General features: G+C 37.4%; 2 protein-coding genes across 12 annotated transcripts in view; one reads left to right on the top strand and one right to left on the bottom strand.

Moving 5' to 3' along the window:
* PHF3 (PHD finger protein 3) overlaps window positions 1–4,919 on the top strand; it is a 73,987-nt gene extending 69,068 nt beyond the window's left edge. For all 11 annotated transcript variants that reach the window (XM_087915849.1, XM_087915845.1, XM_087915840.1 and 8 more), the window contains 2 exons: window positions 825–1,020; window positions 1,518–4,919. In XM_087915849.1, coding sequence (XP_087771975.1) covers window positions 825–1,020; window positions 1,518–3,646 — 2,325 coding nt within the window. In that variant the 3' untranslated portion in view covers window positions 3,647–4,919. The remainder of the gene's footprint in view (window positions 1–824; window positions 1,021–1,517) is intronic.
* A 3,710-nt stretch (window positions 4,920–8,629) lies between these two features.
* Window positions 8,630–24,726, bottom strand: part of EYS (EGF-like photoreceptor maintenance factor) — a 181,278-nt gene continuing 165,181 nt past the window's right edge. Inside the window, exons 12-13 of the mRNA XM_026726548.2 lie at window positions 13,744–13,905; window positions 8,630–10,414 (exon numbers count right to left, since the gene is read on the bottom strand). Of these exons, the coding sequence (XP_026582333.2) occupies window positions 9,222–10,414; window positions 13,744–13,905 (1,355 nt within the window). The 3' untranslated portion in view covers window positions 8,630–9,221. The remainder of the gene's footprint in view (window positions 10,415–13,743; window positions 13,906–24,726) is intronic.

Raw genomic sequence — 24,726 nt, 5'->3', positions numbered from 1 at the left:
AAAGAATAGGATTTCATGCTGGTGCTGTTATTACCTGAAATAAATTAATCAGTACTGTTTGCATGAAATCCAATGCAGAAAACAAATAAATCACACTGTTCCTTATTCAGTAATGAATCCAGTAGCTAGATAATGTACTCATTTTCAGTATATGGGAGATAAATTAAGATACAGAAAGACCCAGGGGAAGAGGAATATTATAAATAAAGAAAAGAACTTGTAGCTATGATACTACTACATATTCCCATTTCAGAAATACTGTTAAGCACTAAAAATTTTTTTGATATAGCTTGTATGTCATTTCTCTGTACATTGGTGGCATCTAAAACATCCTTTAATTTATGACAAATGATTTTATTTTGATTCATGTTAATGTTTCATGTATTCAAAATACATAATATGGTTTAATGCACAACTTTGTTTCAGTGCCCATTTTTTGAGATAATCATTTACTATGTTGCATAAATTTTAAAGTTTGCCTTCCTCATAGGCTTACAAATTAGGCTTACAAATTAGATCTGTTTAAATAGTCTAGCATTTAATTACCATTGTTTTGAGATAGCTTCATGTGTCTTCCTAGTATGCAACAGCAATATGAAAAACTGGAGCATTCTCTCTTATTTACTGATTTACTTATTAAATTTGCATACCACTCATTTGATTATCAAGCAGCTCTGGATGATAATCATGAGTGAATTTTCCGGCATCTAAAATCAATGAAATATAGACATTTTGTTACCCCTATGAATGAAAATTGATGTATGTGTATATTTATTTTAAGAACATGGTGATAATTAATAAATGTTTTCTGTTTTTCATAATAGGAAATATGTGTGGTTCGTTTTACTCCTGTTACAGAAGAGGATCAGATTTCATACACTTTGCTTTTTGCGTACTTCAGCAGCAGAAAACGTTACGGTGTAGCAGCGAATAATATGAAGCAAATCAAGGATTTATATATTATCCCTTTAGGTGCTTCTGATAAAATTCCACATCAGTTAGTACCCTTTGATGGTCCTGGTAAGTAAGAAAGATAGGCTGAACAATCCTTTGCACTAAAGTATTATTGATTTTTTTAAAAAAACTAAGAACAATCTCCTTTTTAATTTTCTGGTTTTTTTAAAACTATGCTAGAACTAAAATAGTTTGACGATTTATTGCAGAGCATTGATGAATATTGGAAATGAAGCTTTGCATATTTTTTCAAAGAGCAGACATGCATTTCTTTCTCTGTTTAGCTCATGGATAGAATTAGTATTCTTGATTTAACAGATAAGTATTTTACAGTGTAAAATGTACTTTTACATAGCAATTATTTGGAGAGTGAAATTTTGTCAGTGCTTCTTAAAATACAGTACATTTTATAACATCAGTGAACTATTTAAGCTAATTGGCATTGTAGAGACTCAGGGTGGCTTGTTTTAATTGAAAAAAAAATCCAAGATACATGTTTCCCATTATTACATTGCTGTTTTTTTAATATGCTTATATATGTGTGTGTGTATGTATGTGTGTAGGAATTGAAGTCCATCGTCCCAACTTGCTGCTGGGATTGATAATTCGCCAGAAGCTAAAAAGGCAGATCAGTGCTGTGGCTAATTCGACCATGACCCAAGCTGAAGAAGGTCCTGAAAATTTGCAACCAGAGAAAAAAAGTAAACTGAACAAATCGGAAGTCCTTCATTCCGAGTTAAATGAAAGAGAAGAAGAAAATGATTTCTTTAATTCATTCACTGCAGTACTGCATAAGCAGAGGATCAAATCCCAACAATGTAGCACAGAAGAAGTCACAGTGAATGAACCTGCTGTGGAGAACATCAAACTTGAACCCCCCAAACCGCTACGGTTCCTTCCTGGGGTTTTGGTTGGATGGGAAAATCAGTCATCTGCTCTCGAACTAGCAAGTAAGCCACTGCCAGTAGATGACATTCTTCAAAGCCTTTTGGATACTACAGGGCAGATGCCTGAACATATCCAACCAACAGTTGACAGTTCGATTAATGAAGATCTGCCTTTATTAGAGAAAAGGACCAACGTAAAGGAAGAAAACATAGACATTCCAGTGGGTGTTGAAGATACAAGGCATAAAAAGGACAATGCAAAAGAAACCATCAACAATACTTTAGCAGTGGATGTATCAGTAGATTTCCCTTGCTCTTCAGGAACTCTTACAAGTCTGAGTCTTAAAGAGAAACCACCAGATGTTTCCACTGAGGTATTTTTAGCAAACTTAACTATTCTATCACAGAATAAGGAAAACCAAGAGACTCCAGAAAACAGTTTAAAGTTGGGTGAGGCAGATAATGTTCCTCAGGAAAATAAAAGATCCATAGATTTTCCTGTTCCGTCCAATGCTGGAAAAGGAGTCGGGAGCAATAATGTTGGAACAGTATCTGTTGATACTATGACCATGCATAGTTCCAAATCTCCACCATTCATTAATCTTAAGAGAGACCCAAGGCAAGCAGCTGGACGAGGCCAACAGAACAACAGTTCAGAAAGTGAAGTTGATAGCACTAGAAGTGAAGATATGCAGCAGCTTGATACTTTAGAATCTGAACGGTCAAAAGTCGATAACAAGCAGACTTCAGGAAATGAATTAGCTTCAGATCAGACCGATAACCAAGCATGCAAGACAGCATTGGTTTCAAATGCATCTAAAGGAGATGGTGAATGTACCTCACAGCTTAAAGACACGCTGATGCAAAACATTGAGACTGGAAATTCTGAGAGAGAATTATTGCCACCCCCACCGCCGCCGCCACCCTCTTCATCAACATCATTATCATCTCAGTTTGAAGCGGAAAATACAAGTCATCAATGTGACTTCAGTACCAAATTACCTGCCACAAGTGGAAATTTCTCACCAATTAGGACTCCTCAACCCAATTTCCCCCCCGCTAAAACAACTCCTCCTGGTTTTCAATTTCAAGGGGCCATTGCCCCTAATTTCTCCCCACCAAACACTCCTATATTTGGGTTTCCCCATCATCTGCCCCCACCGCTCCTTCCACCCCCAGGCTTTGGTTTTGCTCAAAGCCCACTCATGCCTTGGCCCTCCATACTTCACCTGCCAGGTCAGCTACCCCACTTTGTTGGACCAGTTACACCAGCCCCTCCCATCACTCAGAAACCATCAAGATTCTCAGGGCCTGAACACTTTTATCAAAACAAAAACACTAGGAGACACGAAAGGCGTCACAGTGATCCCTGGGCAGGCCGACAGGGTCCTCATGTGGAGAGGGCCTTCAGTAGGAGGAAGAATGATCAACACAGGCAAAGGTTTTATAGCGAATCTCACCACCCCAAAAAGGGCAGGCATGACTGGGAGTTGGATCCTGAAAGAAGTCGACACCGAGACCGAAGTTCAGAGAAAGAGAGGGAAAGGAAAAACAGGGAGGAAGGCCATCGAGACAAAGAGAGGTTGCGGTTCTCACATAGTGATAAGGACTCTGAAAGCAAATCCTCACAAGAAAGTAGAAATCCTGAAAAGAAGGATGCTCCTAGAATTGAAGAGCGCTTTCACGAAAAAGAGAAAGAAAGAGAAAAGAGTAGGGAACGGCCAAAGGAGCAAGACAATGAAAAGAACCGAGAAAGGCATCACAAAGACAGGGACCAGAGTGATCGGGGTAAAAGCAAAAGGTGAAAGGAAAAAAAAATGAGAAAGAAGACACAGTCTGTCTTCTAGTTCTAAACAAATAGAACATAATATGTTTTAAATATGTCCTAAAGCTGTCTGTATAATATATGCTTGGATATAATTGTGCCATCAATACTTTCTTTTTATATTCAATGTTTAGTGTTTTGTAGGACTAAGTCTGTTCTGGTACCAGTCTGTGTACCGCACATTCATTTTCTTTTACAATCTCTTGACATAGGAGTAGAGTTGAATAGTTGGAAGATTTTACTCTGCTTGTATAGAAAAATGACTGAAAGGGGCTTCTTTTAATATGCAATAAAAGACACATTACAGATTCTTTGTCAAATTGGGCTTCAGTTGAGCTATTTGTAGCCTTTGATGATTTGTACTTTGCATTTGGAGCTGCTCCAGCAAACATGAAGATGGATTTGTTGTGTTAAGTATGACAACACAGCACTGGCTTTGAAAACGAGAGATTTACTGTAATGCAGCCCTATTCCAACGCATATGAATTCAAAAGATTCCAAAGAATAAGGAAATGGTGGAGGCAGAGAGAATTCCACCTATATTAATTATTAATCATTGGGCATTTCTGATAGAAGTGGCCTGTGAGCAGATACAGTCCAGATTTTACTGCTTTGGGGCACACTTTTTAGTGGGCTATTTTGCAGCTTTAGCCTTTCCATCATTGATGGGTCAATGAATGAAATGAATATGATGGGTCTCCTGAAATGAATAAAACTAATGACTTCAATTAGTGTTGGGACTGGAATTAAATATATTTGTCCACTTTTAATCGTTAAGCGCCATCTAGGAGAATTTGCTGGAGTTCTCAAGCTTTGGTCATTTTGGGTTTTTATCGGCAACAACAAAGCCTAGATCAAGGTTGACTGTGTTTTCCACTTCATCTGCACAAAGGCTTTCTTTTTTTTAATGTGACCACCACCACTCCTGATGGCAATTTAAGAACCCTAGCTTTCAGCTGAAATTAATATTTTAGCTATTTCTCATGCTTTGAAAACTTGAATACCTAAGCTTGTACATGAGACTTGTGTTTTACTATTCTTTATATTATAAAATGTAAATATTTTAAGGGGTATTTTGATTCTACAAATGATAACCTTCTCACAGTTGTTTGCTTGATTTTAATAGATGTGGAGCAATAGGCTATATACCAGTATAACAGAAAGATGTATAAATATGGCTTGCCTTTACAGTTAATGACTGGTAATTTTTAATAACCCACAGGGTTTTTAATAAATAGATCAGTAAAATGTGATTTTTCTGTGAAATATTATAGTATATTGGTTTCTCTGTTAGATATCATTGCACTACTCTGTTCAACATCCTATTTTGAAGTATTTAGTAAAATTAAGAGCATTGTGCATAAAAAAAGAAACCTTTAATTAAACCGCCTTACCTATGAACATAGATTTTGCACTTTGGTATAAGAAAAACTATCTCTCAATAATATGTGATTAAAATAAATTGTTAGGCTATTTTAAAATCTTATTTAAATATAATAGCCAGTTTGCAAACCTTGCAAATGGCTTTATTTAGTCAAATTAAAAATGCTATATCATAAATTGCTTGATGGTACCTTTTTTGTTTTAAGTGATGGTCCAAAATGTTGACTCATTCATGCATATAATCAGTCTACATTTTCAACAGAAATGCAAGCATATGCTAGGTTTAGGATAAATTCTTGTTTGTGTGTAGGCACTGAAGACTTTTCCTGGAATTTTCCCGTAAAAGTGAGTAGAGTAACATTGGCACAAGACCCACCCATAATTACTTTCAACCTTTCTTGTGAAACCCTTTAATTAGTGCTCATTTTCAGCTAACTCTCCCAAGGGCTCTTACTATATGTCTGTCATGGAAAGAAGATAACAAGCTTATTATTCATAATATTTTTTGCTGCAAAAATGAAAAAAAACTACTGGGAGGACGAGGTTGAAAAAGTTTTGGAAAATGAGACCTTATGGGAATTTAAACTTCAAACAGACAAGCCCCTTACTCATGATATGTCTGATAAAACAGTTATTGAAAACAAGAAAATCTTAGGACTGCAAGTTTGGATGCTTATGGAAAAAGAAATCTGCTGTTACACCAGTTGTGATTGGAGCCCTTGGAGCAAAGGATTTCATCCATATTTGGAAAATGTTTTAATTCATCAGAACTGAACACCCTAATTTTACAAAAATAACCACTTGTTTGGAATTGCCTACATCCTTAGTTGCTACCTTAATAATTGATAGGTCTTTGGTTAGGACTTGATTTATTAAGTATTCACCAAGCTTAGTCTGAATCTAACAGTAGATTACTCATAATAAGTATGCAATTACTTTTATTCCAGCTTTATTATTTTTTATAAATAACTCAAAATAGTGAATATATCTAGTATTCCTTCCTTCTTTTATGTTTTTCCCACAACAACAACAACTGTGAGGTGAGTTGGGAGTCAGGGAAAGTGTCACCCAAGATACCCAGCTTTCATGCCTCAGATGGGACTAGAACTCAAATCACTCCGTTTCTAGCCTGATGCCTTAACCATTAGACCAAACTGGCATAGTAACAGTAATATCATCTGCCTATCACTGACTTTGAGGAGAACACAATAGGTTGGCAAAAATGTCAAATCCAGTCTAAACATATGGGTGACTGTGCGACTAACCATAATAATAAAGTATGGTTACATGAGTGTCACACTTTGATCATGAAATTGGAGTTTCTTCTGAATTTTAAATATTTACACTTTCCAATTTGTGATATTTTATTAATATTTATTTGGATATTTATGTAGAAGTATAAGATGTTCTCCGAATAGTCTCATCATAATCAGTGGGAGAATCCTGCAGGTAAGCTTATGAGCAGATTAGAAGATCAGTGCTTCAAAGACTGAAATCCTAAATGCACTTCCACATAAATATAACTAGGAATAGTGTATTAAACTTACTATACATAAAAAAGTTTTAAAATGCCAAATATTTGCTATATATGCCCCCCCCCAATACCTCCAAAATAATCAGGAGATGCAATCAGAAATCTAGCATCAGGTATTTTAAAAAAAAAAACTACAGCGTGTTATAATTTTCTTTCTTTCTTTGGCTCCTCCTGAGATGCTAGTTCATATAACAGTGATGGCGGCTTGTTAGGTAATCAGTTGGGAAGAATTTTGTTCTGTAAGGTATGAGTATAATGAATACAAATTTATAGTTTAATTAATTGCAGAATGAGCAAAGGGCTGTGCAGAATAATATTTCTTGGTTCAACATTTTCCATACCTCAAAGACCTTACAAATAAAAATCTAGACTAAGAAAGTTGAATTGACAAGGTTTTTCTTCTATTTATTATTGCAGATTTCAAATAAGATATGAGAAGTCCTTATCCTAAAATAGAGAAGTACATAGGAAGAAATGGTGTTACTAAAAAAGTAGGGACTAAAAGAATGATCAAAGGCTTTCCAAAACATTTCAAGGAAGTAAAGTGAACAGGTGACGTGTATTGTCACACATAGATATGTTATGAGGCATAATTTGAGGTAGGAGGTACAACAACAAAACATGGATAATCCAGGGAATTTCAATACAACTGGTAGAAAAGCATTAAAATAAGATTCCCTTATGTGTAAATTAAAACTATAGGCTATGTTACATATAGTTCATCCCACCAATTATTGGTAAAATTAAATAAGAACCATAATCTAATAACAACAACCTCAGGAAAGGGAGAGATACCAATAGAGAATATTTGTACCAAAGATGCTTTTTCAAAAGGCAACTGGACTTTTCCTTAAGGATATTTCGCTTCTCATCTTCAGAAGCGAAACATCTTCAAGGAAAAAGTCATCTTTTGAAAAAGCACCCTTGGGACAATCTTGATTGGATGATTGAGTATCTCCATAGACATTAAAAATATTTATAGCTCAGGGTTGAAATGTGGGATCCTTAATGCTCTCAGAGCCTTAGTTGTTTTCTTGCAGATGTTTCATTACCCCAATTAGGTAACTTCTTGCAGTGTTAGTATGGATTAGGGTTCACCGAGTAAGAAAATATCATTTTCTAACAAAATAATGCTCCTTTAATTGTCCATCACTCTTCCAAAGTCCATAGCTTCCTTATTTAATGCTAATAGTTTTACATTTTAGCAAGAACATTCCTGCTTTCATGAAATTAATTGCTTTCAATGATAATGGATCTCCCCAAGTACTCCCCAAGTATATATTGTATTGTTTCTTTCCCTGAAAAATGTGGGTTTTGTAAGAGAATTGGGGCATGCTTTGTTTTTCATTATATTAGGCATTTATTTTTGGAATATATTTTAAAGCTGAGGAAGGATCTCTCTGAAATTTATTAACCATTGTTAATGTTTTGATATGATTTAATTGCTCCCTAAGAAGAAAGCTACTGCTCACAAAAATAAGCATAGAAAATAAAAGCTCTGCCACTTTCAAAGTAATATTACAGGTGGTTTTTGACCTACAACCATTCATTTAGTGACCATTCAGTTACAACAGCATTTGAAAAAAGTGACTGATAACCATTTTTCACTTACACCCATTTCAGAATCTCTTTGGTCATGTGATCAAAATTTAGAGGCTTGGCAACTGGCTCCTATTTAGGATGGTTGCAGTGTCCCAGGATCATGTGATCAACTTGTGCAATCTGAAAAGCAAAGTCAATGGGCAATCCAGATTCACTTAACTGTGTTGCTAACTTAACTGCAGTGATTCACTTAATAACTGGCAAGAAAGGTCATAAAATGGGGCAAAACTTACAACTGTCTCCCTTAGCAACAGAAATTTGGGGGTTAAGTGTGGTCATAAGTATTACCTGTACTTGCAGTAACAAACTATGTGATCCATTCTCTACTATTAGCTGATACATTTTTAATGACAATGTGTAATGCGATAGGTTGAAATAAGAAAAATGTAATACGTATAAGAAAAATTAATTTTATTTTTGAATAGCCACTCCTATCTTGTGGATTTGTCATAGGAACAACCATGACTCTGGTTGACTTGAACTCTGAATAATAAGTCTAAATATTAAGTTTCTTGGACATTAAAATTTTTGCAGTTCAATTTGATGAGAAGGAAATATTAAAATCATGTAGATAGCTGAGGATAGGAAAGAATAGAAGGAAGTGGAACTGAAACAGAAAAGAGTCAAAAGACATTGATTTGAGAGGTTTCACAATTAAATGCAGGTGGGTGATTCTGGTCAAGGTGGTGAGGAATATTAAGAATGAATCATGAAGAGTACATAAAAGACAAAGTCAGCAATTGTTAAGCATAAAGGAAACACGAAGAATCAAAATCAAATTAGGATTAAGGTAAATAAATGACCTTCAAGTCAGACTGCATGATTGGAAGAATTAATTGGGCAATCAAGGAACACAGAAGCAATCCATGAAAGCAACTGTTGAATTTAATACTTCGTATAAAATAAATCAGACAAGCAATAGGCTGTAGATTACAAGTGTTCTATTATGGACCATCTACAGTATAATTATGCCTGCCCAGAGTACCAGAGTAAGCTACTATTACAAATTTAAATAATACAGCCTTGTCTCTCTTGGTTACTCCTTATCTCCGCTATATATATTATACCCTTGTCCCTTAGTTAGATTTATTTTTTTTGAATCCTGAAAAAGGGCAACATCCTTTATTTTACCAATTAGTTGTTGCTTAAATAGTCCTGAGGTGATGTCACTTACTCTCTTATCAAGTCCAAACCCTCCAAAATAGCAAATGCCCCCATAGTTTAGAACAGTATATTTTTTCTGTGGATCAAGATCTTCAAAAATAACAAGTTCCTCATCAAGATACACTTCAATGAGAGTCCAGTTTTGCACAATGTTAACAAAATACCATTTTTTGCAGCACAACATCTTTCTTTGGTGAATAAGAGGGATGGCAATTCTTTCTCCTAAGTTAACTACAACTTTTAGCATTCCATTTTCAAATCCTACTCCAAGGAAGTCATTATCTTCATCTTCAGCCTTTCCTAACCAAACAAGCAAACCATCCATTTGACTGGTGGTAAAATTGAAAGAGATCCTAGTAAATCTGAGATCTCTCTCTTCATAATTGGTATCGGTGTACTTGATGTATGAATTGCCTGTGAACTTGGCAATCAAAAATGAGAGTTGTTTTTCACACCACAGGCCTGTCCAGCCAAGTTTACAGGCACATGTATATGAAAATAAAACAGGGTTGGGTATACAAATGCTGCCATGGAGACACTTACTATGTGAACAATAAATAGACTGCTCACATGTCTTCCCCATCCATTGCTTGGGGCACAAGCAAGAGAAATTAGACTCTATAACTTTGCATTTCCCATTGTTTTTACATACTCTATAGCCACAGGGTGTTCCATCGCAGTCTCCTATATTGGAACCACTTTTTGCTCCTTTCTCAGTGAGTTTTAATTCTTTGCCATTGACAAAGACCTCCCTAATGCAGCCAGTGAAGCCAGTGGGCACATTCTTAATTGCCCTGGGATTAACCAGGTTTAAGGAAGGTAGTCCTCCTACATAGAAATCAGTTTGTGTATCTAAGGAAGTCATGCCATTGGTAGCTTTCTGAGTTACATTGATTCCATCAAGATCCAAGTAGCCTTCGTTGCCAACTCTTCCTGCTTTAATTAAAAGCCAGGTCTTATTTGTGCTATGGACAGGTTGGAATGTCTGTAAAACAACTGTTCTGTCCCCAAGGCTGTAACGTAGTTGTATATATCCATTTGCCAAAGTGATACTTAGGAAGTCACCTAAAGGAGAAGAAGATGCAACACATTAGTATCTCTGAGCAAATAAAAGATTAACTAAACATTAAATTAGCTTTCAGCAGTCTGATATCTTCCATATGTGTCAACATTACAACATCCAGAATGCCAAGCCAGCATTAGATATCACTCTGCCATTACTTAGTAATCTGAAGATACTCAGATGAATCTCATGGTGCTTGCTTGTTAAGGTTTACATAACTAGTAAAACAAGGATTGCATTGCTAAGCTTTATATAATAGCAACTGAAGAAAAGTTTGGGCTCGTTTGTTATACATAATGTGTTTTGCAAACCAAGCAATGACAACCCCTCTGTTTTGGCTGCCACTAACCAATATTCTCCTGGGCCTTTCTTCATTCTACATATGTTTGCTTTGGCAGGCTTCTTGGAAGGCAAACATGACAAATGCAAACTTTTTCTTTTAAAGGCTCAAAGACTCAGTGGTTTGAAATGTATGTTTGTGGCACCGAGTAAATCAAGGCTTCCTCTTCTGTTACATATACTCTTTTCTTAAATACAGTAAAGCAAGCCTCATTGAATTTAAATAGAAATCTTTTTCAAGAAACCATATTTAAAATTTCATTTTTGTGAATATTGAGCACTATTATGGTATTTTTTATTTATTTTTCTAAATAAAAGGAGCCCATTTTTTTCTTTTAAATGATGTCCTGGTTCGAATTTGGGTTTCGTGAGTGCTGGGGAATTTGAGAGGGAAAGAGAGAAAGTTTCCCTAAGATACATAGTGTATGCTTCTTGCATTTGGGCTCGATTTGGCTCAGATAGGGTGAGAAGTGGTAGATGTAAAAAAACCCACATTTCCCACCAGTGAAGCTGGATGGAATGTTTATTGAGTTGCAATTTGTCACTAAAATAACACTTTCCATTTTCTTTGGATTTGAAATTTCACATCCTGTTTTAGTCTTAAAGTAATACTTTAGAGAATCAGTAACCCACTTTTATTAAAATGTATCCAAGCAGAAAAATATAGCTGTTGTAAGTTGATGTATTTTGCTGCTACAAAAAGGTTTTCCTTTGGAATAGTTAACCTTGGTCGCAGTCTTTTAACAGATAATATGTGCAAAGGTATCATTTAATAGATCATCCAGCATTTGCCTTGTACTACAGAGGTGGTATTCAGCAGGTTCTGACCAGTTCTGGAGAACCGGTAGCGGAAATTTTGAGTAGTTCAGAGAACTAGCAAATACCACCCCTGACTGGAGATTTTACATTATCCTTCCCGTGCCACACCCACCCAGCCTTGCCCACAGAACCAGTAGTAAAAAAATTTGAATCCCACCACTGTTGTACCACCTTCACATCTCAAAGGAAATCTAATTGTTTTCCTTAAAGCTCAAAGAACAGAGATGCCAGCACATGTGACTTATTTGGAGAAGCATAGTTTAACCCTAGATAATGACATAGTAGGGGCTTTGACCTGTTCCTATTTGAAGGGGCAAAGAAAGAAAGCACTTTTATTTTGTTCCATTTAAAAACTATGTTTATAATGTACAAAGAAGCAAAAAAATTGAAAGGAGTAGTAAGTGGAGTAAAATATGATAGCAAAATACCCTTCACTTTATTTGCATAGTCTTTCTGAAAGGTAGAAGAATAAGACAATCTACCTTGAACTTGGGTTCAAAATTTTGAAAAATCACAAAGGCAACTTTTAGTTCTTTTATAGGCTTCTATCTTCCATTTCCATCATGGGCACAAATCTTCCTTTTGATTGTTTTTCTGTTTACGTTAACATAGCAATTTAAAGCAGGGGTCTCCAAACTTGACAACTTTAAGACTTGTGGACTTAAAGGAACTCCCAGAATTCCTCAGCCAGCAAAGTTGCCAAGTTTGGAGACCCCTAGTTTAGAGCCTTGAAAGAAGTTTATGAGAAAGGGTATCTGACTGATCAAAAGCCCCTGATCCCGATCTTTTTACTCAGACAAAACTTCATGCTTTTAAAATCTTCTTTTCCCTTGGGCAATGTCCTAGATTTTCCTTGCAGAGTTCAGAGTTCAGAGAGAATAAATACATTCCATGATCTTACCTTTAAACTTCCCCTATTTTAACCTGATGAGAAACCTCAAATATTTTATTTCAGAAACATAGAGCACACATTTTAAAAAATAGCAAGGAAATGGTACAAAAAATGGCAACAGGGCTGAGATGAGTAGTATGACAAAAATGGCAGTGGAACTGAACATGAGAAAACGTTTCAGTGCTGTGAACAAATGATTGGCTGGTACATTTTGTCCATCCAAGCATGAGGCATGAGTTATAAGGCTGTAAGCCAAAGGGGGGCAGTGGATTTGCTTGTTGCTCCACTGGCTTCCTGAAGTGGCCTGAAAAGCTGGAATAGGCCTGGACACTGGAAGTTCCCCTTCCCTGCTGTAGCCCTTTGAAACAGTATTAGGAAGTATCATTTAAAGCAAAAGTTTCTATAATGAGCAGATTATGGAAGCAGATGAAAGATTCAGAAAATCTGGCAGGCTCACATTCTTTGGATGGAGTGATTGATGCTAATTGTCCAGAAAATAGGATTCTTTTTGAAACGGAAAATCTGCATGCTTTTCAGAGCTACTGACTATGTTAGGAGAGGCCTGTCTGGAAGCACCCTTGGTTTGCTGCTACCAGATCCTCCTAATACTGTCTTAACTCAGCTGATTCACAGCTGACTTGAGTGCATTTTGTTTTTAGTGTAAAGTGGTCAAGTTAATCATGCACACTATCATTGTGGTTGGTCACACAACCAGGTCTTTAGACTGGATATGGCATTTTTGTTCAGCTATCAAGTACTTCCCAAGGATGGTCAGGTGTTGTTGTTTGATGGTGCTAAGATACCACCACAGGATGTTTATTATCAATTCATTCATGTCGAGGAATTGTGCAGCAGCTTTGCAGATGAAGTCGGAGACACTGATACAAACTTGTTGTCTTTTATATAAATATAAACATTTAATATTCAAATTTATAGCAGTCTTTGTCATCAACTGGAAAAGAAAGGACGTAAGATAGGAACACAGGACATCATGAGGTAAATCTAAAACAGAGAACACCTCGAAGGAAAAAGGAGGGGGGAAAGGGAAACACCCCCTTTATAATCACAACAACCAATCATAGCATAGATTACATCATGCATGAATCAGCACTATGTAATCAACTACAACTCTGTGTTCTAGCCTATTGTACACTTTGCTGCTCCAGCTACTAAATTCAATATCCTAACAATTCACCACTTGCAAAATCATAACACACTAATCAGATATTTCATTTGACCTTTTTATTCCCCTTCCACATAATAGTAGAATGAAAGCCTGACCTGATCGGGAGCTCAGATGCTGAGCAGTGTAAAAGAGAATGCCGTTCCCTGAAAAGGTCTGGAATTGCATCTGGATATGAACCTTGTGTCGAATGTTGAAGGGCTCAAATGACATCCAGGAAGACTTGCGGTTGCTGAATGACGCATCACTTATGGTTAAGGCTATGAAACATCACAGGAAAAAGATTTCATCTCCACTAATAACAGAATGTTTTAAGATTTCTTTTGTCCATACCTAAATACATATGGCATACATTAATTCTGACCTAAATTCCTCTCCCTAATTTGCATTTTGTTTACTGCATTTTATACTAGAAACAAGGAATGGTGAGCAGGGGTGCCTAGTTGTATGCAATGTGTTATGGACCCAAACAGATTTGCAGTCAAATCTCAGATTCTGTGGCTTTTTTACCTTTAAGGAAAGCTTCTATTCAGAGAAGAGTTCTAGAAAAGGGGAAACAGAGGCACAGAACATACATTCATGGCAAATTGGGAAATGCAGCTAAGCTGAACTATTCTTTGAATTTTCTGAACCATACTGATTATGCTTGGACTGATGACACTGCATTAAACTGCATCATACTGCACTGGTTTATTCACTGGGGTTAAATGAATCATGATAATCCAATCTGCTAATTCTGCTTGAGAGCAGTTTCCAAAGCACTGAGTACTAATTTAAAAAAATATCATCTTTATGAAATACATATATTTCCTTCCTGTTTCACTAATTAAACCAAGCAGGATGTTTGAAAACTGAGTAGAAGAACACCAAGATGCTTTATCAAGAGATCTGCAAAACTGTGCTGATGCTTGACTGGACCAGAAAGCATACCTTACTTGGAAAGTACAACACTGGTAGTCCTCTTATGAGCAGAATTGAGCCCAGAATTATGATCATGAGTCATGCCAATCATTAAACATGTCACCGTGTGACTGAACCAAATTTTACAACCTATTTTGCAGTAGTCATTAACTGAATTCCACAGTCACATCAAGCAAATATGATGGCCATTAAACAAACCCTTTGTACCCAATGAACATTTGAACACTGGTTTCCAGCAAAAACAACAACAACCCTTTATACATCATGGTTGTGTAACTATAGGACACTGCAAACTGCTGTAAATGCAGGCCACTTGCCAAACTCCCAAAATGCAATCACATGACCACAGGTTTTGTGTGTGTGTGTGTGTGTGTGTGTGTGTGGCTGTCAGAACTTGAAACTGAGTTGCAGAAATTTGTTATAATTTCAAACTGTCACAAAGCAACTGATTATAACTCAAGGACTGCCTGTATGTCATTTCATGTATTGTAGTAGGTCTGGAAAGTAACTGTCCTTCTTTATCCCTTTATAGCAGGGCTCTTCAAACTTGACAGCTTTAAAACTTGTGGACTTCAACTCCCAGAATTCCTCCTCTGGTCATGTTAAGCTCAGAAATTCTGGGAGTTGAAGTCCACAAGTCTTAAACTTGCCAAGTTTGAAGACCCTTGCTTTATAGAATAGCAACTGTGTTCAAAAGCAAAACTCTGATATCAACCTGTTCCTCAGTGTTAGGACACACAAATCCCATTTGACCAATTAGAATCATGGGACTTTGTTGACTTTACAAGCCCTGTTGCTTCAGTGTGTTCCTCTTTCCCTCTTGCACTCATTATTTTTCGCTAGGTGCCTTACAGTGCACCCCAGGTCACCAAACACATATTTGTCTTTCAGGTTTCTGTTGCCATGGATGCTCCTTTCTCTAGATAATAATTTGCAGTGCAGCTTTGTACAACCTGCACCCTCCCATTTCATTACAGGAGAGTCTTTTTAACCTTTGACCTCAAGAACATCCATGAATCTTGAAATGAACAGCAACGGCAATGTTGCACATGGCAGATACTTATTGCTCCCCAGCGTTTTAAAACAGAAAAAAATCTGTATGTAAAAAAGAAGATACTGAATCTCTCCTGTTCCTATTTTAGGTGTTATAACTGAGGGTGGGTGTCTTTTCCCCTTATGGCTACTTCATAAAAAAAACAAAAAAATGCTAGGGAGCCTACTAATGGATTTCTTATGTTCTATGTAATCTAGTTCCAACAAGAATTAGATATGATATGTATAATGTAAAACAACTTTTTGAAATAGTATGTAACCAAATTAGGCTGCATGGTTTGTCAGCCAGGAACTTGGATGTGTGGATCAGTATAATTCCTTTATAAATGAAATGTCATTTTTTAAAATTGCTCTGCAACAATTTCATTCTCTGATTTTAATTTCTTTCCTTATTAATAGCCTCATTACTATGACACCATGGTCTGTGAATTGCAGCAATGAAGCAAATTTTGGAACTCTTAGATGTTTATCCATTTTTCTAAGCTGCTTTATATGCAATTGCTTAGATTAGGAGTAAAGTAAAAAAGCTGCTGTTGATATTCCCACATAATGTGAAGAATACCACGTATGGAAATTTATAGAAGAAATTTCAGCTCTGTGGGCTTATATTGGATGCTTGTTGTCTCATAGATCGTTAAACTCATCTCAGCAATCGAGAAAACCTTTGATAGGAATAGCATATAAGCCTTTATTACTCAGAGAATATATTAAGAAATCTTGCTTTATTCCTTACACCCACTGGAGTTGCTTAATGTATTGGAAAAGTGAATCTGGAAGGCCCAGCTGGTTTTTTAAACAAAGCAGAGATCTAGTGGATCACAATTCAGGGTTTATTATTTACTTATTTATTTATTAAATTAATATATGATCCACCTCACAGTCACACAATTCTGGACAGCACACAATCTGATAAAACACTATTATAAAAGTTTAAAGCAGTAAGACAATAAATGTAACATTACAATAATAGAGAAATACAATAGCTAAGATAGGTGTGATGACCTGGATTGTAACACAAACATAACAAAATCCAAAACGTAAATAAATGTCTTTTAATGCCTCCAACTTGGCCCCACTGTTCAATAATTCTCAGTTGGAGATAAAACTTACTCAAAAATAGTCTTCAAAAGAAAGCAGTACAGTCTGAACTTAAGGAGCAGATAGAGATGAAATAAAAAAACCAAACAAACTACAATGAAGAAATTTACACAACAGACCAGGATAAGTAATTACCAAATTCAAAGAGATAACAAGGCAGTCTGTTGGAAGGACACCAACCAAGATAACTTCAGCCCAAAATAAAACACGCTTTGCTTCTGGCAACGCTGTGTTTTAACTGTCTCTCTTATATACTATTCTCCCTGGCTGCAACCAATGATGAGGAGGATCATGGCCGCTTCCTCTCTCGTAAGCCAAGTTGTTTCCTTCTCCGTTTCTCCCTGTGTGTCCTAGGATACAAAGGGGATGGGCCTGGTTCTTCCTCTGACTGCCCAGCCGGCCTCTGCCCTTCCCCAGCCTCCTCCACAACCCCCAGAGCCACACCTCCAGTCTCTATCAGCTGTTTCTCCTCTCCTTCAGAGTCTGACTCTACCAAGGGCATGACAATAGGTATGTGTGTGGGTGTACAATGAAGTGGACGTGGGATTTTTTTATTAACCTAGTAACCACTTCCAGGATGACAAGGTCACAGGCCAACATCCAGAACTAAGTTTTAAGGTTCCTCCTTAAGGCCAAGAGAGTGGGTGAGGATATTCCAGAGGGCAGGAGCTAAAGAAGAAAATGTTCTTCTCCTGGATCCCACTAGGCATAATTCCTTGATTGATGGGGTCTGCAGTGTGCCCTTTCTGCTGGCACAAAGCCAATCACATTCTCAGGTAACCTGGATCTATGTCATAAAGGGATTTATAGGTAATAAGCAACATCTTGAACTGGACCTGGACTTGCTTTGTTCATAGCAGTTTGTAATCTGCTGAATAAGAAGATTAAGGATGCCTTTGAACTTTGGTGTTGAAGAACCCCATGGCCACCGAAAAACCCAAACCTATGGCTCATCGAGCAAATCAACTCAGAATTCTCACTTGAGGCACAAATGACCAGGCTCACATTATCCTAATTTAGGCACATTATGTGAAGACATCACTCTTTACAGAAGGCCTTAATGCTGGAGCAAGTGGAAGGAAAAAGATGGCGATGACCAGCAGCAAGGTGGATAGACTCAGGTATAATTGCTGTGATTGCATCATTTGGAAGACCTTGAAAGGACAGGTTAGGGATACAGTGTCATGGAGGGGGAAAATGTGTAATTGCTAGGAGTTGAAAAAGACTTGATGGCACGTAGTCAATCAATAGGTCAGTTTGTTAGAATACTAGCATAAAACCAAGAGGGTAAATATGAAAATGGATTTTCTGTCCTGCAGCAGAGGGATGAACTTATACTTGACTTCACAAGTGATGTGGTTGCCTTGATAATTAGCCTGCAATCTTGTTATCTAAGAAATATTTGTTATCCACAAGATCAATCTTTAATATTACTTCTACTACCATTTTGTTCTCCCCTCTGTAAAGGAAGGGTTTGCCCCCTCATTATTTATTTTTATAAGCATGAGGCAGAATCTTCTAGGTTGTCTAGTCAAAACCCCTGCTCTGGCAGGAGATCCTATACCATTTCAGACAAGTCTAGTCTCTTCTTTAAAATCCTCCAGTGATGAAGCACCCACAACTTCTGAAGACAAGCTGTTCCACTGCTTAATTGTTCTCAATGTTAGGAACTTTCTCCTTAATTTCAAGTTCCAGAAACAGAACGATTCTTCTTTGTTTTGCTTCAAGAGACTAACAGGAGTATTTCTAGCAGACCTGCCTCTCCATGGCTTCTTGTCATAGTTTGAGGTGTGCTATTTTTAAGGTCGCTTCTGTGTCAAGTAACAGTAAGGCCTGCCTGCCTATGAACCCTCCTTCCTTAGCAAACTTCAGCCCTTGTTAAAATGAGAGCTTATCATTGCCTCATTCTGACACTCCTTAATATCCCATCTGTTTAGAGCCCAGTGAAAGTTTTGCCAACAAAAACAACAGCATACAGCTCAGTACACCCTGGCCTACAGGTGACAAACAGGAGTATGGTTGGGACAGGACAACTTGAATTCCCAACCAGGAGAGCGACACAGCAGATAGCAAAGAAATCCCACTGAAGGGTTTCTCATGAGCCAGGAATGCACAAGCTGTGCGCCCTCCCAACCTTTGGTACAAATGAAGTATTATTTTTAATGTAATAAAATACTATTATGCTATTAATACTATTATGCCATATAATAAATATATTGTTATTACTGTCATTACAGTATTATCTCAGCGTTACAATAATATAGGCAGTGATAATTTTTAATCCTGCTCCCTCCAGTCTCACCCACTTTTTGGAATGTACTGTTCCTCTACCATGCCAGTCATGGCAGGTAACAGAATGCCGATGAGATAGGCAGATCTCTTCATTTATTAACATTTCTCCAGTTATCTCTAGTGCCTGAGCAGTCATGTCCTGCCTTCACTATTTATAAGCACAGAGCCAGTAAAAGTAAAATCCAATCAATGCCCTTGGTAAAACAAACTGCTGTCCTATGCTGCCATCTATAGATTATCCTTCATTATAGTAGTCTAATATGTCTTCTATGTACAAGATTGTTAAATAGTCTTTCTTTTCATCCATTTATTTTTTAGATTCCTATGCACATTACTTCTTATACTTATTTCTCCCAGACTAATGATGTCAACATTTATTCCATTTGAACTAGCTGACTGTGCTTTATTTACTGCTTTGAAGGGCAGTTAATTTAACTCTATGGTAAATAAACTTGGCGTTGCACCTTCTCAATTGTTTCTCAGATGCCAGCCTCATACTTCTTCCTTCATTTTACATGACAATTATAGCTGTCTGAGTCTTAATTTGAGTCGCAGAAAGCTGATCTTTCCAGTTTCTCTCCATCTCTTTTCATTTATCAGACCTGATAATGGACAAGAACGTCTAGACTGTTTTCTTTTCTCAGATGCCTTAAGTGCAATTGTATCAAGCATAATCAAGCCTGGGAAATACATCAGTCCTGGCGTGTATGTGAGCTCTTTGAATGCAATCAGGTAACCAGTTAAGGTCCATGATGTGTGGGAAGCCACCCGTTCTGCATACAGACTTCCTAATGAGGCTTTTGTTGTTGTTGTTGTTGTTACATCACTACGACAGAGAATAGTGACAGCAGTTAAAGCAGCAAGTGTCTACAGAAAGTTAATACAAGTAGTCCTGGGTCCATTAGCATTCACTCAGCTTTGAAATTATGATGGCACTGAAGAAAAAGGGAGTGGTCTTTGCAATTCACAGTGCTCCTGTGATTAAAATTTGGGTGTTTTTACAACTGCCGCAGCATCCCTTAGGCGCAATCTCCTACCCTGTGCAAAGTGCTTTTGTGGTTTTTCAAATAACCTTCCTTGGTTGTGAGAGGAATTGACTGACCAGCCTGTTGCCTGAGCCTTATGTTATGAGCCATGGGGGGGGAATAGAGGTAGTCCTTGATTTACGACCCCAATTGAGCCCTACATTTCCATTGCTAAGCAAGATGGTTGTTAAGTGAGTTTGGTCCCATTTTGTGAGCTTTCCTGCCGCAGTTGTTAAGTGAATCACTGCCGCTGTTAAGTGAATAGCATGATTGTTAAGTAAATTGGCCTTCCCCGTCGACTTGCTTGTTGCAAGGGGGATCACATGAGCTCAGGACGGTGCAACCATCATAAATTTACATGCCAGTTGCCAAGCATCCAAATTTTCATCATGTGACCACGGAGATGTTGCAATGGTAATGTGCATAATGGTCATCAGTCACTTGTTTCTATGCTGCTGTAACTTTGAATGGTCACTAAACAAACAGTTGTAAGCTGAAGACTACCTGTAACTGGCCCAAAGTCACCCAGCCAGCTTTCGTGCTTAAGGCCAGAGTAGAAGTCTAGCCTGGTACCTTAATCACTAGACCTATCTGGCCCTTCCTGATAAATAGAGGAATCATATCTGTAAATAACAAAGTAATTGGCTTTTATGCATATGCGTGCTGATAAAGTTCAGAGCACTAATCACATTTCCACTGGTGAGTAAAGCTGTCAGGCTTAGTTTAGTTCTGCTTTCAATACCATCATACCGCACAGATTAATAGTCAAGCTCAAAGATCTAGATTTTCCAGATTCTATTTGTTTATGGATATTGGATTTTTTAACAAATCGTCCACAAAGAGTTAAACTGAATGATTATATTTCTACTGTCAAGACACTTAGCATTGGCACTCCGCAAGGTTGTGTCCTTAGTCCACTACTGTTCTCCATTTATTCATCTGATTGCACAAATAAACATCCCTACAATAAGATAATAAAATTTGCAGACGATACTACGCTTGTAGGACTTATTTCTGGGGATGATGAGTCTGCATATCGGGATGAGGTATTACAGCTATCCCACTGGTGCAAAAATAATAATCTTCTATTTAACATTAAGAAGACCAAGGAGGTTATAATGGACTATAGGAAAAAAAGAGCAGACATTCAGCCACTGTATATAGAGGGAGTTCGTGTGGAACAGGTGGTTGAATGTAAGTATCTCGGGACCATCATTACAAATGACCTGACCTGGAGTGCAAACACCGCTGCTTTAATTAAGAAGGCACAACAACCGTTGTATTTACTAAGGATTCTTAGGAAACAACAACTGGCTGAGAGTCTACTGACTACCTTCTATCGGAGTTCAATTGAGAGTATATTATCCTACTGTCTCTGTGTATGGTTCTCGAGCTGCACAGTGGCAGAGAAAAAGGCAATTCAGAGGGTGATTAAGATGGCCCAAAACATCATTGGCTGCTCACTCCCCTCTTTGGAAGAACGGTATAGGAATAGATGTAAGAGGAAGATATTTAATATATTGAATGACTCCTCTCATCCGGGACATCAGCTCTTTGAACTATTACCATCGAGAAGGAGATTCAGGGTATTACGAACAAGGACGACTAGATTTAAGAACAGTTTTTATCCAAGTGCAGTTTTGAGTTTGAATGCAGGGTCATAAGATTTTTGTGGAATTTAATGGCTGAGAGTAATGGGGTATTTACATTTTTAAATTGTATAGAGATTATTGTATGGTCTGTTGTGTTTAATTTTATTTTTCTTTCAATGGTGTTGTCCAGTTTTACTTGTGGAAGAGCACCTCATTTCGTTGCACCCGCTTGCGAGTGTAATGACAAATAAATTCTTATTCTTATTCTTATTTATGCCAAATGCTCCTTGTGTTCATTTTTCCAAGAACGGGGAATTGCCATACATTACTATGTATAGTAATGCACTTTATTGGTATGGCTTTTGCATCCAATTCTTACATAAATATGGCTGGATCATCTGATCACCTTTGATTAAAGCTTTGCTGTGGCCTCTGGAAAGGATAAGAAATAATTGTTTTCATGATTGATACCTATTATATTCTACGAATAACGACTGCAAGCAGTTAAATCCTACCATACACTAAGTCACTTGTACCAACTATATAAACTCTAAACAACATGCCAGGGAGTATCTTTCTAAACTCTATTGATGTTCTTTCTGTTTGTTGTTTCTTTTCTACTAACCTACATGCATCATAAATTCTCAGTTTTTTAATGTTTCCTTTTTTCCTCAGTAGTTATTATTTTTCATAACTCCTTGGTTTATTTCCTGCTCTGCTGAGACAGATTTTACTCCTTCGCTTCCTGATTCTGTATCTAGAAATAAAATATTTAGTCTGATTGTTTTTAAGACACTTTCTTTCTTCTCAGCACAGGAAAATTCTACTCTGAAAAAAAAAAGTGACAGTTCATTATGCTGATCCGTGTAGGGGAAGTTGAAATCCAAGATTTTGAGACAGCAGCAATGGGCCTCTTTCATTACAAATCCTCAATTTTGTTGCAATTATATGCCATCCTCACTTTTATTCACTGGGGGAAGAAGAACTTTAGGACATTATATTTTCCTCTCTGCAGTTGCAGTTCTCATATGAATCAGAAAGGCATCAGAAAGAAATCAAAGCACATCTCGTAAGGAGTAGAATGCCACTCATTAAGGAGGTTAAGTGCTGAATCAGTAATTGTCTAATAAAGTATAAAACAGGGCTGATTCTTATTTCATGTCCATAGAGTAAAACAACTTTGAAAGCCAAAGCATGCACAAAAGCACTTCTAAATGGCAATTGGTAGATGTGAGATGTTGTGTCAGTAACCATAATTAAGAGTGATTGAATTGTATTTTAATAAGAATGGGTTAATGGTTATGAGCATTATGAAATTCTTAGACAAAAATTTCACAGCTAGATGGTAATGGTCTTGGAGAGCATCCAGAAGCTGCAGATAGTGATGGGGATGGTTTTGGAGAGCATCCAGAAACTGCAGCACAGGCAGTTAAGTGTACTCCTTGACCAGTGCATATTATACCACTGCTTCCTGGCTACCAGTATGCTTCTGGGTTTAGTTCTAGGTGCTGGTTATGGTGAATAAAGGCCTGTGTGGCATGGAACCAGCAGGCAGCCTCTCCAAGGTTACATCTACTCTTCCCATCAGGAGAGGCATTTTGTAGGTCTTATCTACGTAACCTGTCATCTGGATGTGACCCAGGAAGAAGAGCTTTTCTGTCCAGCACTCACCCTTTGGAACAGAGCTTAAATTAGCTGGAAGGATTTAGTATTGACCCAAAAAAGATATTGAAAACAAGGCTCTGTCATTGTGCTTGGTGGTCAGTGATAGTGGAGAGCTTCTTCAATGGTTGTGCCGAACGTGAAGCACTGACTGGATTCTGCTTCTGATTATGTTTTTTATGTTGTCTGGCATAAGCAACCAGAGCCACTTCTGACTAGCCTTAGTAACTTTATTGTTTATCACCTACATTACAAGACTCTCACCAGATTTTTCCGTTGGGAAAAATCAGACAAAGTCAATGATTCCATGCTAGGCTCTCGCTTGACCTCCTCCCTCCAGCCTAGCTGGCAATTGTCCAATGGATGCCATTTTATATTGATGATTTGCATGTTTGCTTCTATTAAGTTGGGTTTTGCTTGGCATATTGTTTCTTATTGTTATGAGCCACAACATTAAGAAGCTCTATAATTTGAGTAAATAAAAATAAACCAAAAATAAATAGGTTATGAACTTATCTATTTTAAAAATTAGTATAGATTTGCATATTTACTTAAATTCTGCATGTTTAAAGTCGAGATAATTCCAGCCAATGAAATCAATGTGCTTAAGTCAAAGTCATTGCTGTATATAGGGATTTCCCCATTGTGGCTTATCTCCCCATAGGGTTCCCTCAAGAGATGCTCCCAAACCAGGAGGGAGACTTGAGATGATTCAGAAACACACCATCCTGCTCTCTTTTTGTACGTCAATAAAACCCTCTCTTGCATTAGAGATCGACTTTAAGAGATGGATGTAGTGCTTCATGATCAGTTTGGCTTTAATAGCCTGCAGGTATTGATGGTGATGATGTTATGCATTCAGTCATGTCTGACTCTTGGCGATTCTATGGGCCAGGTCTCTCCACACCTTCCAATCTTGCACCATTTTTTTAGTTTTTCTCTGCTCTGGCTACTGTCAGCTTTGACAGGGTCCAGCCAATGTTTCTTTCGCTGTCTCATTTTCCTTTACTGCTAACTCTTTTGAACATAATTGCTTTCTCCACTGAATTCCCCATACAACATAATCAGAATAGGTGAGCTGCCTTGGTGGTGGAGTGGTTAGAGTACAGTACTACAGGCTACTTCTGCTGCCTTCCGGTTGCCTGCAATTTGGCAGTTTAAATCTCACAGGCTCAAGGTTGACTCAGCCTTCCATCCTTACGAGGTGAGTAAAATGAGGACCCAGATTGTTGGGGGCTATATGCTGACTCTATAAAACACTTAGAGAGGGCTGTAAAGCACTGTGAAGCAGTATATGAGTCTAAGTGCTATTGCTATTACTATTTTGATTGCAGTAAAACAGAACTCTTTTTTTAATATCAAAAAGTCTTTGGTACCTTCAATTTAAAAAACTCTGGTTTCAACCTACATTTCTCACCCAACCACAGAATAAAAAGAA

Source organism: Pseudonaja textilis, chromosome 1 (genome assembly GCF_049901715.1).
Source record: "Pseudonaja textilis isolate UNSWEBS1 chromosome 1, rPseTex1.2, whole genome shotgun sequence".
Taxonomy (NCBI): domain Eukaryota; kingdom Metazoa; phylum Chordata; class Lepidosauria; order Squamata; family Elapidae; genus Pseudonaja; species Pseudonaja textilis.
This window is presented reverse-complemented; position numbering and strand designations above follow the sequence as displayed.